We start from the raw sequence: 14643 nt of genomic DNA on the forward strand, positions 1-14643 counted from the left end.
TGGGCTCCACAATACAGAAGAATACCTCTTTTGTTTTAGATGGGGGGAAATTATTAGCATGACAGGTGTCCTACAACCACCTTCCAAAATAGCAAGTCAGACTTGTGCTTGCTGCCAGGAACAATTTTGTTCGGTCCTACTCCATCTTTCTTTATATTGTACACTTCCAGACGTCATGCTGGCTCATTCCTGAGCCAAACAAGGCTGGCATTTGTACTGTGAAAACATTGGGGGTGAAAGATGATGAGAGATTTCTTTTTCCCAGTGTGCCCTTTGCAGGGGTACGTAGGAGGGCTAATACCCTAGAGAAAATGGGCTGCTTTGGGCAGTGGACTCTATGGCATTATAACCCTGTTGAGGTAACTTCCCTCCCCAAATCTCCACCACTCTGAGGCTCCACCCCAAAATCTCCAGGAATTTCCCAACCTGGAGCTGGCAACCCTAGGTTGGAATTGATCTCTAGCTAGGATATCTGTTGTGATTCCATGAGATCTCCAGGTCCCACCTGGAGGTTGGCACCCCTAGAAGGAGACCAAGAAAAGGGGAGACTAATGTGGGCTTTCTGGAAAGGGGAAGGAGGAAATAGTAGGGGAGGTGGAAATTAGATGCTTACCTCAAGTCCTTGCAGATTTCCACTTGTACTTTAAAAAAAATGTAAATAAAGAGATATTGCAGTATAAAGTCTGTGGTATTGAATTAATGGCATTGATGCTCCTTAAATGTACAGGTGATTGGATACTGAAGTCAGGAGCAGACTTGAAGAAATGTATCAGCCTCAGCTTGAAAGATTTTAACTTTTCAGCTGTGAATAACTTTTATGTTCTGAATGATCTTTCAGTTTGCTTATGTCAGTCAGAACTAGTGGTGCCATGTGCAACTCAGAAAATATCTGGGGAGTTTGGGGGTGAAACCGGGAGACTTTCCCATTCCAAATAAATAAATAAAAATACAGCAGCGCAACTCCCCTGAATACAGACTTTATCTCCTCTTCTCTTTTACCTTTTTTGTTCCCCAACAGCTGCTAAATGAAAGTGAGCACACACACACATGCACCCACAAAGTAGCCAAAATAAACAGTTTGCATGCCAACACTTTTGTGATCTCCCTGAGGCAATGGCATAGATAGATTCACTCACTGGAGTGAATTTTGCTGAATGCAAAATCTGCTTTATTTCAACCAATTTAAGGAGAGAGAGGTCTAGGGGTAGAGTTATCTTCTATCCTATAATAAGGTTCTAGGTAACTATTTACTATTCCCCTCTCCCTTTTTGCTATCTCTCTACTATCCCAAACAGCTTCTGAAAGGAATGCAAAATGAATAGAGAGTCTGGGCTCTCTGACTTCCTCTCTCAAACATGTGACTCTGCCTCCTCGCCCTGCACCCCTGCAGTTTCAGTCTGAGATTTAAAGGCACTCACACCCCTTCCAAAACGGAAGCAGTTTGGAAGCTTCTAACCCTGCCTGAGATCTAAAGGCACATTGTGGCTGTTGGGGTGGGGCTTTCCCCCACTGGCAAGCTGGCTGGTGGTGGCGAGGAGCCTGCAAAACCAGGGGATCCCCCATCCCCTTGGGGACTGGCAAGCCTAGTCAGAGCTCAAACTTTATGACGCTATCACTTCCTCTTTGGGGAAAAAATGCTTTATTTTAAGGGAATGTACCTATAACTTCCTCTAGCATAATAAAGAAAATGTGATATATGTTGCAGGTGTAATTTTTTGTAATGAAATTTGTAAAGTAAATAACAATTGGTTGGTTTAAGAGGTAACTCAAGAGGTGAGCCCTCTCTCACTAAATGGCCTCTTACAAGCTGGCTTGCTGCAACTTGCTGCAAAACATTTCTATCTAGGATTTGAGAATATGGTTTCCTCTTCTTTCACACTGAATATTTTGGGTAGGTTTTTTTTTCTTTTTTACAATACCACGAAATAAAACTTTGTAATGCAAGTCAGAAATAGGTATAAATATTTATGAATATATAATTGAGAACATAGCTACATGTGTGGTTCTGTGCAGTCTTATTGTGAAATAAATGTGCATAGGACTGCCCTGTAAATGTACTTGGGCTAAAAATGCTTTTCTGGAGACAACATAACTTATAAAGATTGTGGTTCTCAGTGTATAGTTTGTGCACTTGTTAACGTAGAAACATCATCTCCTGGCCAGCTCAAACAAACAAACTTACACGGTCTCCTTTTGTTTAGGTCTTCTCATTCATCAGACATTTCCATTCCATCAGGGGAGGTAGAGGGTTCAGAATCCACAAGTGAGCTAATTAAGCTTGGTGACACAGCGTACTTGTTTTCTTTAAGAAACGATGGTAAGTAAAACCAGCAAAAGCATCATCCACATGTGAGTAATGTGAACTGGTCACTCCATGGAGACCACATGGTGGGCTGTTTCTGCATGGAAAGCTACACCAATATCGCAGATGACTGACAAATTTTGCCTAAGCCACTGAAAAATTATTTAATTCTTCTAATAAGAAAAACAGATACAGGTTTGGTTCTGTTGTTGATACAAGCAGCTACTACTTTGAAATAAACAAATTTGGGAGACAACAAACAATTACCTTTAGTCTAAAACCTAGTATATGTTGCCTGCTTATGTTATTATGTCAGACATGAATGTATATGGGGGGGGGGGGGGGGCGGAATCCTTGTCCAAGACAATAATTTATATACAAAACAACCAAGTCTATTAAATTAACCAGTATAAGTGGCAAATCAGCTAATCTAGAAGGCAAAGAATAACACAGTTGATTTTGGAGTGAGAAAGCCTAATCAGCGTAGTTTTCATCACCTGTCTGGGCCTGAAGACCACCTAGGATTTGCCATTTGCTAATCTGCTTCCACAGACTACAGTAGTCTCTGAATACTATGGCAGGTTTACTAAGAATATTGTTTCTGCCACAGTTATTCTGCAACTTTTACAGAAGGCAGTATAGGAACAACAGTAATTCTTTCTGCAAGGAAACTTTTTGAATTGTCGGTTTATATGACAGAATCCAATGTAGCCTTGTTGGCTTGAAGTTATTTTGAATTCCTGCTTTCTAGTAGTCCCTTCTAGCCTTGAACACCCTAAAGCTTAACGCCCCCCCTCCCCCCCATTCCAATGGAGTATTTCCAGAGGTGGAAGGATTTTCATCTGCAGAGTGTCACTTTCTTGCTTCAAGCTTTGCTGCAATTCAGAGTGCTCTCCAAATGCTTGCCCTATGTAGGGAGCTTTGGGCTGTAGTGGAAGGGAGCAGGTGGCAAAGGTGTGCTCCAAACTTGTCCAAGCTTCAGATGTCTTAGTCCAATTGCTGTATGTGTGTTTAGGTTTTTTTATTCATTTCCTAAGCATGTTGGGATCAAGGGCAGTGAACCCAGCTGACAAAGCTGATGTCAGGCATGAATCCTACCAAGTTGCTTATTTATTTTAAACTGGGGCTGTCAGATAATTGAATGGTTTTTAGTTTGATAATCTGGCTTTTCAACCTATTGATTTAAAACAAATTAAATATATTTTTTCACATTACTAAAACATAGTTTATAATTCAGGAAACGGAAATTATTATTCATTGTTAGCAGATCTGACTGTTCTTACTATTTTCTTTCTCCATTCCATAATTAGAGTAACAGGCTCTTAGAATGACCCCCCCCAAAAAAAAATTCCTTATGCATAGTGAAACCAGAAATACTCCTTTGGTCTTTCCCCTTCCTTTCCTCAGCCTGAAGAAAACATTGGCTCTAGTCAGAAGATCCAGTGTTCATTTGAGCTTGGATTCTTTCTAACCATGAATACTGAACATTCTTTCAAAATGTTTTAATAATTGTGATTCCTTTACTGTTTCCAAATACAGTATTTGATACATCATGCTTTACTTCTGCTGTGTCATAGAACTTAATGGTCTACCTACCTTATCTGTCTAACCTTTGTAAGGAACGTTGTTGACGACTTGATAATTTAAAATCATTAGAGGCTAGGATCAGTGGGGCATAAGATATAAAGGCACTACTGAGATGTAATACTCAAACATGGCTTCATGTTAAATAAGCAAATCTCAAGTTCTGGCCTCTCACTCATCCCTAGTCACATTTAGATTCTCTCCATGACTTCCTGTTTGGTGGCAAGTTTTGGTTTGCCCTTGCATCAGAACTGCAAATTCCAATTTGTGTTTGGCTTCTGAAGCAGAGTTACCAGCCTCAGAAGGGATCTCCGTGAAGACTACTGAGCCTGAAGAGCTGGAAAAGCCTACAGCTTCTGCAGAAATATGTAGTATGCCCTCCAGCAGCAGAAAAGCATTTGTCACAGAAACTGAAGGTGAGTGTCCAGTTTCATCTGGGGCATCTCTACAAATGGGCTCTTTTACTCTTTCAGTTGCTTTGTTACCATGTATGAAGGAACAGACTCTCTTCCCTCACTTTTAAAGAGCTTGGAAAAGCCCTACAACCATTATATCAGGTGTCTGTCCAGCAACATCGCCTCTTTCTCTTACTTCCAGGGAGGGGGAACCAACTTCTCTCTTGGTAGTAACCAGTGACATCAACAGATCTGAATGAGTATCTGCTGCTAGGCAGATTTGTACATCTAGCACCATGTGTTGCTATTTAAAAGCTCTGTTTTCTGCTTTATATGTATTAGCTAACACTGAAACAAACTGTTGCACTTCAGCATTTTAGGAATGGGGAGCTCACCAGCCACCCTCTCCTTTACCACAACTGAATAGGTGTGATGTTTTTACAGAGATCAGGCTTTGAACATTCAAAATATAAGGAAGTTTAGTAAAAAAAACCAAATTAAAACTACACATGGTCTGTACAAGGATCAGGCTGAGCAAGGATATAAAGAGAAGGAGGAAACATGCAATCTTTTAAACCTTCAACTCTATACTTATCCTAAACAGTGTTTAATTAGAACAAAGTCTGAGTCCAGTGGCACCTGTAAGACCAACAACATTTTATTCAAAGTATAAGTTTTTGTGTGCAAACACTTCTTCAGATACAGAGTGTTTAATTAGGATAGAGTAGAAATGCAGCATCTAAAAGTTCTTCATCGATACTCCGTGTTGACGCTTCTGCCCATTGTCCTTAAATATGTGATCAAGGTGAAGTTCCTGGATAAATGTGGTTTGTGCCCATCCAGGGAAGAGGAATTAATGAGAAAATATATTCTTTCTTGTATCCTGAGAATTTATATTCCCTTTTTGGAAATCCATCACCCTCCAGGATCAGTCCTGGTCATACCCAAAGGAAGAAAATATAGTCTAGCCTTTTGGGTTTCCTGGTTTCTGTTCTTAGATGGTACTCCTTTTGTTCCACTCGGGCCAAGTCCACGTGCATAACTAAGCACTGAAGTGCTTTGGAACAAAGTTTGAGTCTAGTGGCACTTTAAAGGCCAACAAAGTTTAATTCTGGATATAAGTTTTCATTGCATGCACGCTTCGTCGTTGATGAAGTGTGCATGCACATGAAACTTTATACCCCAAATTAAAATGTGTTGGTCTTAAAGGTGCCACTGGGCTCAGACCAGCATGGCTACCCACCTGAAGTGCTTTGAGTTTGACTCATCCCCTGGCACCAGTGTTCCCTCTAAGCTGAGTTAGTGTGAGCTAGTTCACAATTTTTTAGCCTCCAGCTAACACATTTTTGCCTTAGCTCAGGAAGGATGCCCCCCAAGCAAACTAATTTGTGTGGCAGCCAAATCACTTGCTCATAAGTAATGCCAGTAGCTCACAAAGCAGAATTTTTTCCTCACAAGACTACACAGCTTAGAGGGAGCATTGCTTGGTACTTTCCTTTTTGCCAGCTATGAACTTGCAGCTGGGCTCCAGTTCATAAACAGAGCACATCTCAACCTTTTGGAAGATCAGTGTGAATACTAGGGTGGAGGGAATTTCTTCACATCATCTTTCAGCAACTCTGTGTGTGTGCAGGCACACATGCAGTTTTTCTAATTACATGTTGTTTTATCATGCTCTGGAACAAAATCTGCATTCTTTTTTTAATTATAAGATCTTTATTCAGAATTCCAAAATTACAATGAATATAACAGTAAAAGTTAAACACAGAATATTCATTCGGGATTCATACTTGTAATACATTTCTGCATTCTTCTCCAGTGGAGTAAGATATCAGATAGGTTGTGCCTCCTTGCTCCATGGATAGGGAATATGCCATATTTTTGCAGGGTTTCCATGTTCCTGAGGAGGTGTACAATTCCCTGCCCACCCCCCCAGTCCTAGCTCTTCTCTGTGAATGAATGAGGTTTTTTGGCTCTGTTCTGTAAATGAACAAGGTTTTACAGCTCTTCCACCTCATTTAATAAAAAAGCAGGCAGAAACAACAACAAATCAGCAGCTGCCCCCTCCACCTTCAGCTCACTAGCAGTGATAATGTGTTCAAAGAAGAAGAAACTGTCTCAGAAGGAGCACCCCACAGCAGCAACCACAAGGGGACAGCTGGACCACAGGGATGGGGAGTGGGCAGCCAGCCCTGTCCTTTTTCAGAGCACCAATGGCAATCGGCCCACCTGCAGCTCATCTGAGCCAGCACCTCAGATCTCATGGACTCCTTATGACCTGGAAGCCCTAGGAAGTTCCCCATTCCACTAACTTCCTCAGCCGTGGGAAGGGATCCTCCAGTGGCAGCTGTCCTCTTCTTCCCCTCTCCAGTCATCTTTGAGGGGGCTTCATTCCACTCACACCTCCATTCTTAAACTATCCAGAAGTTAAACAGTGTTATATAGGATCTGAAGGGAAAAGGTATAAAACTTGACATGACAGGCAGAGGGACAAGAATCCCTCCTTCTTCCTCATCTTCCTCCACCTTGCCAAAAACAATGTGGAGGAAGGGGTCCAGCAGATGTCTTTGCTGTTCCTTGGAGAACTGTGGCTCCTATTTGTTGCATTCCAGAACTATCTACAGTGTAAGCTATCGCAGCTAGGCCCAGCCTTGGACTCCAGAGCTATACCCTCTGCCATCTCTGAGCATTTGGAGGCGCTGCATTCTAGCTCTCCTTCAGACTCCGTGGCTTCAGATAAGACCAGGGAGTGGCTGGGGAAGGTACCACTACATCTGGCCGAGGCATTACCAGATTGCTCCAATGGGAGGATTTTCTGCTCCTTCTGTGGGTGCCACTCTGACTTAAGATTTGCAGGACAAGCCAATTGACAGGTGACCTCCACTCCTCCTCTTCTGCTGGTGCCAGATGGGTCCATTGATCAAGCCACCTAAAGTTTATCTGAGCCAATATCTTGAATAAAGGTGTTGAAACACTAGAATGTGGATTGCCTTTCCAAGAACTGTCAGCATTGGGCACTTTAAGGAGAAAAGTGCTGATGCACTGTTATGTAACTCCTACTATACCTGCTAATGAAAGGCATGTGAGAATCATGTGCAGCTAGTTAAGAATTGGGTAACATGATTGGCTAGCTGCACTATATCAACAGAGAGCCTAACTCTCATTCTCTGTGGGTTGATGAATACGGAGGACGTGCAGAGGTGTGGAGAGCTATTGTGATCAGAGGCTGTTACTCTGTCGGACTGACTGATGATGATGATGATGACTTGGTATGTGTAAGACTACTCTCTTGGACTGTGACTGTGTACTGCTAACTTGGATGGACTGAACTTGCTGTGTATTGACTATCTGCCTGCCTATTACTACTCTCTTTGCCTTACCCCAAATACAACTGATTCAACTGGCTTGTTGGAGTTTTTGTCTTCATAGAACTTTTACTGGTGGCTGCACTTATCAGGGCACTCATACCTGCAGAACTTCCACGCACACTGACAAGAACAACCTCTATATTGTCCCTTATCAGTGAGAGAAGCACTGATGTGGTAGAGACTAATGGGGAAAAGGTGCAGGAACAAATTGAAAAGGTCAGGACAAAATTCCTTTTGGCCTCCAAAGAATCCTTCTCACATAGGGACTCCAGAGATTTCAGATTCCTCAAGCCAGCCTGGAATGGCTCCTGATTCCCTTCAAGCCCACCTTCTCATTTTAGGGGTCCTCAGCCAAGAAGCCTTCGACCCTCACCCAAGTCAAGTGAGTGTGTCAGATGATCAGTCAGGGGTAAGCCATCTACTTCATCCCACAAGCAACAACTTGTCTTTCTCCCCAAGATGTAACAAGGTCGAATGACATCAACTTATCTCCAAACCATTATGCTCCAGGGACAACCTTTTAATCATTGCTGTTCTAGATCACAGGAACTTCAGAACATCTAAACACCCCTCTGTGTTCTCTACATTCATGGGGTCCTGGTAATTCACCTTTTGGCCACTAATAAGTGAACATTTGGGATTTTCCTTTGGCTTTTGTGGAAACTGGGAATGACAGGAGATTGGGTAGCTGTTAAGGATTTAAGGACACCTTCAGCCTCTTGTTACTTCAAGGAACTCTGCACATGCTCTGAGGAATCTGTTACAACTTAGGTAATATGTAGGTTGCTGAGTTCTATTCCATAGCTTTTTGTTTGAAAAACTTTGTGCCATGTTACTGCGTGCCTTTCCCCTGTACTTTGTTTGCTCTTTTTCCAGCACTTGTGGAATCCAACCATACTTTTATTTTTTTCTTCTTTTCCGCTCCTTCATAAGAAACTTTTTATATATACATAAAGACACTTTTTGACTTTTCTGAGTATTTCTTTGGGATATTTCTCTTAATGTCTTCTTCACAGATGCTACATGGTTTGTTATAAAGTATTTTCCAGGACTTCCACTCTGTCACTTTATTATTGTTCTTGTACTGTGCTAAATGGATTTACCTTCTCAGAAGGTCAGTCTAGATTTACTCAGGAAGTTCCTGAGTGGTAGGGGCTGGTTAGCAGGGTGCTTTTCAGAAAACCCTTGGTCTGGGGGAGCTTCCCAGCAATGAAAGAGAGGAGATCCATCGACCTCATCCCAGCAATTCTAGGGAACATGAATGGCATGTTACATGTCTCCACAACTACCTTAAGAGAACCACATCCTCCAGGTTTTCATATGCATTGTTTGTCTCCTTCTAGCCCAATAGCATGAGAAGGAAGGCGCTATCCCCAACCTTAGCTAGGTGGATCATAATGTGCATTTTCCTGGCTTATGGCATTCAGCATCTTTTGTCATTGTCAAAGGTCACTGCCTATTCTGCTAGAGAGGCTACTACTTCTGCAGCCCTCTCCATTGCAGAAATCTGTAGGGCAGCAACTTGGACTTCAGACTCTACCTCTTGAGGCACTACAGTCTAAATACATTTTCTGAGGCTAATTTGACAAAAAAGTTCTCCAAAAGGTGCTTCCTCAATCAATTCTCTCCTCTCTGTTGTTCTTATATGGGGCAGTAGCTTTTTAATATCCTGTACAAAAATACCTTCTTGCACTGATTGAGGACAAAACATTGGACATGAGGGTTTCTTCTCATTTCTGGACTGGAAGATATCCTTTCCTGCCTTAGTTGGCAGAGGAAGAACTGGAAATGAACTCCCTAGGTCAGGAAGGTTTTTCCCCCTCACCTATTATTCAGCTTTACGGTATCTCCAGTTACAGGACTGCTGGGATAGTTCTTTTATCTATGATTGCTGCAGGTGGATCAGTTTTCCTGAGAAGTTTGATAAGACATGAACTCTCTGTGTGTGTGGAGGGGGTCAAGCACTTCTTCAGGATACTGGAAACCTTTTCAAAATTTGCATATGGAGCAAGGAGGAGGCAGAAGTTGTGCTGCACAACCTATACAAGATTACCTTCTAATCCATTGATAAGAAGAAATCCTCTGAATAAGTCCAATTTTTTATAGTATCTGAGAGAAAATGCCTTAGTCAGCATGCCCTAATGAATCTGTGAGAATTCCATAAATCTGCTTTCTTCCAAAATATTTAAGCCATGGGATTAATTATGAGAATTAATTTGGCTTCCAAACTGCTTTTGTCTCTAAGGATCAGCAAAAACTACTAAGTTGCCAAGTGAGCAGCTGAGTTCCAGTGCCAAAAAACTTGGGGAACCTATTCGTTCAGCTGTTGCTTTGCAGCCACCCTACCAGCCTTCTGTACCTAGGCCCCCTTACCAAGATGAAACAGGAACTAGAAATTCAGACAGATGTCCAGCATTGACTGAATCTCAGAGACTTCCATCCTCTGAGGTAAGTGATGAATCCTGCCTTGTATCTGCTAGTATTGACAGCCTTTCTTTTGGAACATGGTAGAATTGCATTGGGTTGGGTAAACCTAGCAGTGGTTTAAATAGGCATTGGGGTTGGGCCTTTCTGTTTCATCAGGAATTCTGTATTAGGAACCTGATTGTGCTTCTTTCATTTAATTTACAGCTGGCAGAACCCCTTGGACAAATGTTTGAAACACTTCCAGGTGGCATCTTTACTTCTGGTGAGAATGAACCTTGCTTAATATTGAACTGTAGACAAATCCTGTTTTTGCTGTTGCTTGGATTTAGATTCCTGATAGCGGAAGAAGCTGTTTTTGGAAAATGCTGTGTTTGTAATCATGACTGTTTGAGCTTTTTACAGAATATGTTGTGGAAATTCCTAGCTTTAATAGTACTTACTTGGAGCTCATGATTTTTCTGCCTAAGTAAATCTGAGCTGTGGTGTTATGTAAAGGTACAGAGAATTCTGTTAGATTTTCATCTCCCTCTCAGCACTACCATTCTCAAGGTTTTTTGGGAGAAGAAATGGCAATTAAGATGGTTTAGCATGGACTTGGGAATGTATCCTGGTGTAGTGTCAAAATGGGCACACATTCCTGTTAGCAGAAATATTAATTTACATTTAGGTCAGCCCCTTAAGGTGTAATTCAGATGTGTAGTACCAAATAACGTTAGTTCATTATCATTTCCAGCAAGATAATAAGACTTCTAAATATGTTGCAACTCTGGTCTGTACTCTTCATTACAAATCAGGTAGCAAAAGGGAGATAAGCTTGATAATTTCTTTATCTTGTTCCTTTAGCAACAATATGGTTTTTAGCTGAATTATGTTGTTTTCTCTGCTGAAATATTTGTTCTTGGCAAGTAATATTGCTAAAAACACACTAGGAATAAATGTTGATAGAGAGAAATCAGTCCAGAAGATATGATTAATAGGGTTGCCAAGTCCAATTCAAGAAATATCTGGGGACTTTAGGGGTGGAGCCAGGAGACTTTGGGGGGTGCAGCTAGGAGGCATTGGGGGAGGAGCCAGGAGCAAGGGTGTGACAAGCATAATTGAACTCCAAGGGAGTTCTGGCCATCACATGTAAAGGGACAGCACACCTTTTTAAATGCCTTCCTTCCATAGAAAACAATGAAGGATAGGGGCATCTTCTTTTGGGGCTCATAGAATTGGACCCCCTGGCCCAATCGTTTTGAAACTTGGGGGGTATTTTGGGGAGAGGCACTAGATGGTATACTGAAAATTTGGTGCATATACCTCAGAAAGCAGCCCCCCCCCCCAGAGCTCCCGATACTTCCAGATCAATTCCCCATTATACCCTATGAGAATCGATCTCCGCATGGGGAATAATGAAGTGCCCAACAGACATTTCTCTCCCCCCCCCCCCCGTTTCTGGTGACTCTGAAGCTAGGGATTGGCATCTCTACTCACGAGTTGCTGCCAACTTCTTCAAAGTGACACACACACATCATCCCAAGAGGAAGCCTTTCCAATCCGAGACTGAAGCCTCCGGATGTGGAAAGTCACATGGTGGCTGTGGGGGCGGGGCTTTCCCCCACCGGCCAGCTGACTGGGGACAGGAAGAAGCCTGGGAAAGTGGAAGAACCCCTGCTGGGACCTGGGGATTGGCAAGCCTAATTGGGAGGGACAGTAGCTCAGTGGTAGAGCATCTGCTTGGTAAGCAGAAGGTCCCAGGTTCAATCCCTGGCATCTCCAAAAAAGGGTCCAGGCAAATATATATGAAAAACCTCAGCTTGAGACCCTGGAGAGCCGCTGCCAGTCTGAGTAGACAATACTGACTTTGAGGGACCAAGGGTCTGATTCAGTATAAGGCAGCTTCATATGTCCATATGTTAACCACTCTATGACAAACTTGCTATAGAAAAATAATACTGGGACATTGTTTAGATTTGGGTTAAGATGACAAGTAAAGCATCATATGTCAAATTATGTTGACCAAAGAAGAATCTTATAAATGGTTTCTGTCTTTACATGAAGACTATTGTATAGCTGTGAGTCTAGGTCACAGCCCCCTGTTGTCACTAGTTATTGCCCATAGTCTTGTTGTCTTGTATACAAAATATATTGTTCTGGATCCAGATCAGCACAGAGTTCTCCTTGTGTATTTGGGTTCTGCTGGCCTCTGCACCCCTCCCAGCTAGTCCTGAGAATAGGCAGACTCTCCAGAAAGCTATGGCATGTGGGGCTGAAGCTGGACAGGGGCATTTAGCCCCTGCCCTTATATGAGTGAAAGGTCCATCAGTTCACATAAGAAACCCTTTAGAGTCAAGCTAACGTTTGGCTTCTTGCTTTTAGGTCTTTCAGCTGGAGGTGATGAACCAGGGTCAAAAGTTTTTATAAAGGAGCCAGAGGTAGCTGATGAACAGGTGCCAGAAGATAGTGTGGATGATGTGGGAAAGGTAACTAATACTTTTCTATTCTGTTGGGTGTAGATTTTTATTTATAGGATTTATGAATCATCACCCAAAAGCACCTGGAGTAAAACAAACTCATTTAAAATGAGGTCAGCAGGGAGGAGAGTAACAAAATGCACAAAATAAGTTGTATAAAATGGGCTAACAATATTTTGTTGTTATCCTTTCATTGTAGTTTGCAGACTAACAAAAGAAGCCAGGTCTCTTATCCAAGAAGCTTACAATTTAAACATTCAGACTGGGTGAAGCAACAAAGAGGAGGACAGAGAGAAACAAAATATGCATTTAGTTCCTTGACATGTATTTAATCCTCATTCCCTCCTGAAACTAAGATCAGAGTTATGCCAAGTGGTGGAGTTTGAGGAAGGATTTATAGAAATAGATAGCAGTATCATATAGGCTTTTGGGGAGGACAACACAGCAACGGGACCTTTGAAAGTCTGACTGTGGTGGAACTGCAGGAATTAAAGTCACAGACAGCAGGGTATCAAGAAAGGTTTAAAGGCCAGAGCTTTAAAGATTAGGGCAAATAGTTTGTGCTGCATTTGGGAATGAGGAAGCTAATGTAGAGAGTTTATGGTACTTTAGACCATCAATATTCAATGGAAACAAAGTAAAAAAATATTTATGGAGGTTGCATAAAACTTTCTTTATTTGCTGATGTTTTCATCTTGGCTGTGCTTAAATTGCATTAGTTATTTCAGGTGAGCATGCTTACTTAATTCGCAATACCACTTGTTTGGCATGCTGTTGCTCACCTGGTCCCCAAGTATTGAGGACTTATGTACATTGGCTGTTATCACAGCTCAGGTATCCAAGGTGTTTAGTTCATGGGATATTCTGATATTGTATTGTTTTGATTTGATACCTTTTGTTGGCATTAACGGAAGTACTTAAAATCTTCCTAATGGCAGGATTGCCCTTCCAATATTACGAGTGCTTAATTTATAAAGAATTGGCATTTTTTGATGCTGGCTGTTTGGCACCTGTATATATTTTAAGCACCGTGCACTAAATGTTATCTTTTGAAGAACTGTTATGTCTTAGTCTGCTTTAGTAACATTCTGATCCCTTTGTACAGACACACAATATAATATGGTCCTCACTGCTCAGTTCTAAGAGCAGGCATTCTGTTCAATATAGTTTTCACTTTTTCAGTTATGAAAATTCTTTCCCCCCCTTTTAAAAGGAAACTGATGAGCACGTTCAATATAAACCAACTTCATCTTTTAATGAGGATAGATTGCAAAGATTTACATCAATACAAAGAACAAGATCTAAACAAAAGAATCTGCTTAATGGGAAAAGGTATGTAATTAAGCCAATTGTGACAACAATATGATGACACGCTAATTAAAGTTAAATTTTTCACTTCGTTCAGAAAGACAAGCTTGCTCATGAAAATCACGTGCATATCCTGCTGGCATTTTTCATCTGGAGAAATAGTTTTTCAGATATGTAGCTAGAGATGTAGGGGTTGTCATATACACCCCTTCCCCCCCAAGTTTTACTGAAATAAGATCTGGAATCAGGGAAGTTAAATTTTATAGCGCCTTCTGTTTTCTCAGGCAGCATGAAAGCTCCATCACAGACTCGCTTGCAGAGGCACCCCTTTCCCACAGGAGAGCAACAGAAAAACTGTCAGACCAAGAGCTACAACAGATATCTGAGAAACTCTCCCATAGGCTGAGTGAATTAGATGTAGTAAGTGAGCACTTTCTATTTGTATTATTCTTTTTATTAAATGTTTTCAAACACAAGAATAAAAAGGGAAAAAAGGAAAAGGGGAAGAGCAAAGCTAAAGAAGAGAAAAAGATCTAAGAAATAGATCATTTTTTTCTCTACAACAAAGAAATTACCATTACTTATTGCTAATTCTATAATTATAACATGCACACTTACTCTAAAATCAAAGCAGGTACATCAACAGATCTGCTTTTTTATATGTTATTTAAAGTTCTCCTTAATCCTCAGATCCACAAATCATCAACTCACCAATGAGCCAGAACTGGCTCACCCAGGGCTTTAATCCAGCCCGCAGCTCTCTTCTCCCCACCTGTCCTTACCTTTCCAAGCTCAAGCTGGAG

At 41.5% G+C, this 14643-nt stretch overlaps 1 protein-coding gene across 1 annotated transcript in view; it reads left to right on the plus strand.

Moving 5' to 3' along the window:
- The window catches only part of CEP95 (centrosomal protein 95), a 55329-nt gene that overhangs the window by 16633 nt on the left and 24053 nt on the right, over positions 1 to 14643 (plus strand). Inside the window, exons 6-12 of the mRNA XM_060252610.1 lie at positions 2202 to 2317; positions 4171 to 4302; positions 9895 to 10097; positions 10281 to 10338; positions 12438 to 12541; positions 13746 to 13864; positions 14125 to 14260. Of these exons, the coding sequence (XP_060108593.1) occupies positions 2202 to 2317; positions 4171 to 4302; positions 9895 to 10097; positions 10281 to 10338; positions 12438 to 12541; positions 13746 to 13864; positions 14125 to 14260 (868 nt within the window). The remainder of the gene's footprint in view (positions 1 to 2201; positions 2318 to 4170; positions 4303 to 9894; positions 10098 to 10280; positions 10339 to 12437; positions 12542 to 13745; positions 13865 to 14124; positions 14261 to 14643) is intronic.

Source organism: Heteronotia binoei, chromosome 13 (genome assembly GCF_032191835.1).
Source record: "Heteronotia binoei isolate CCM8104 ecotype False Entrance Well chromosome 13, APGP_CSIRO_Hbin_v1, whole genome shotgun sequence".
Taxonomy (NCBI): domain Eukaryota; kingdom Metazoa; phylum Chordata; class Lepidosauria; order Squamata; family Gekkonidae; genus Heteronotia; species Heteronotia binoei.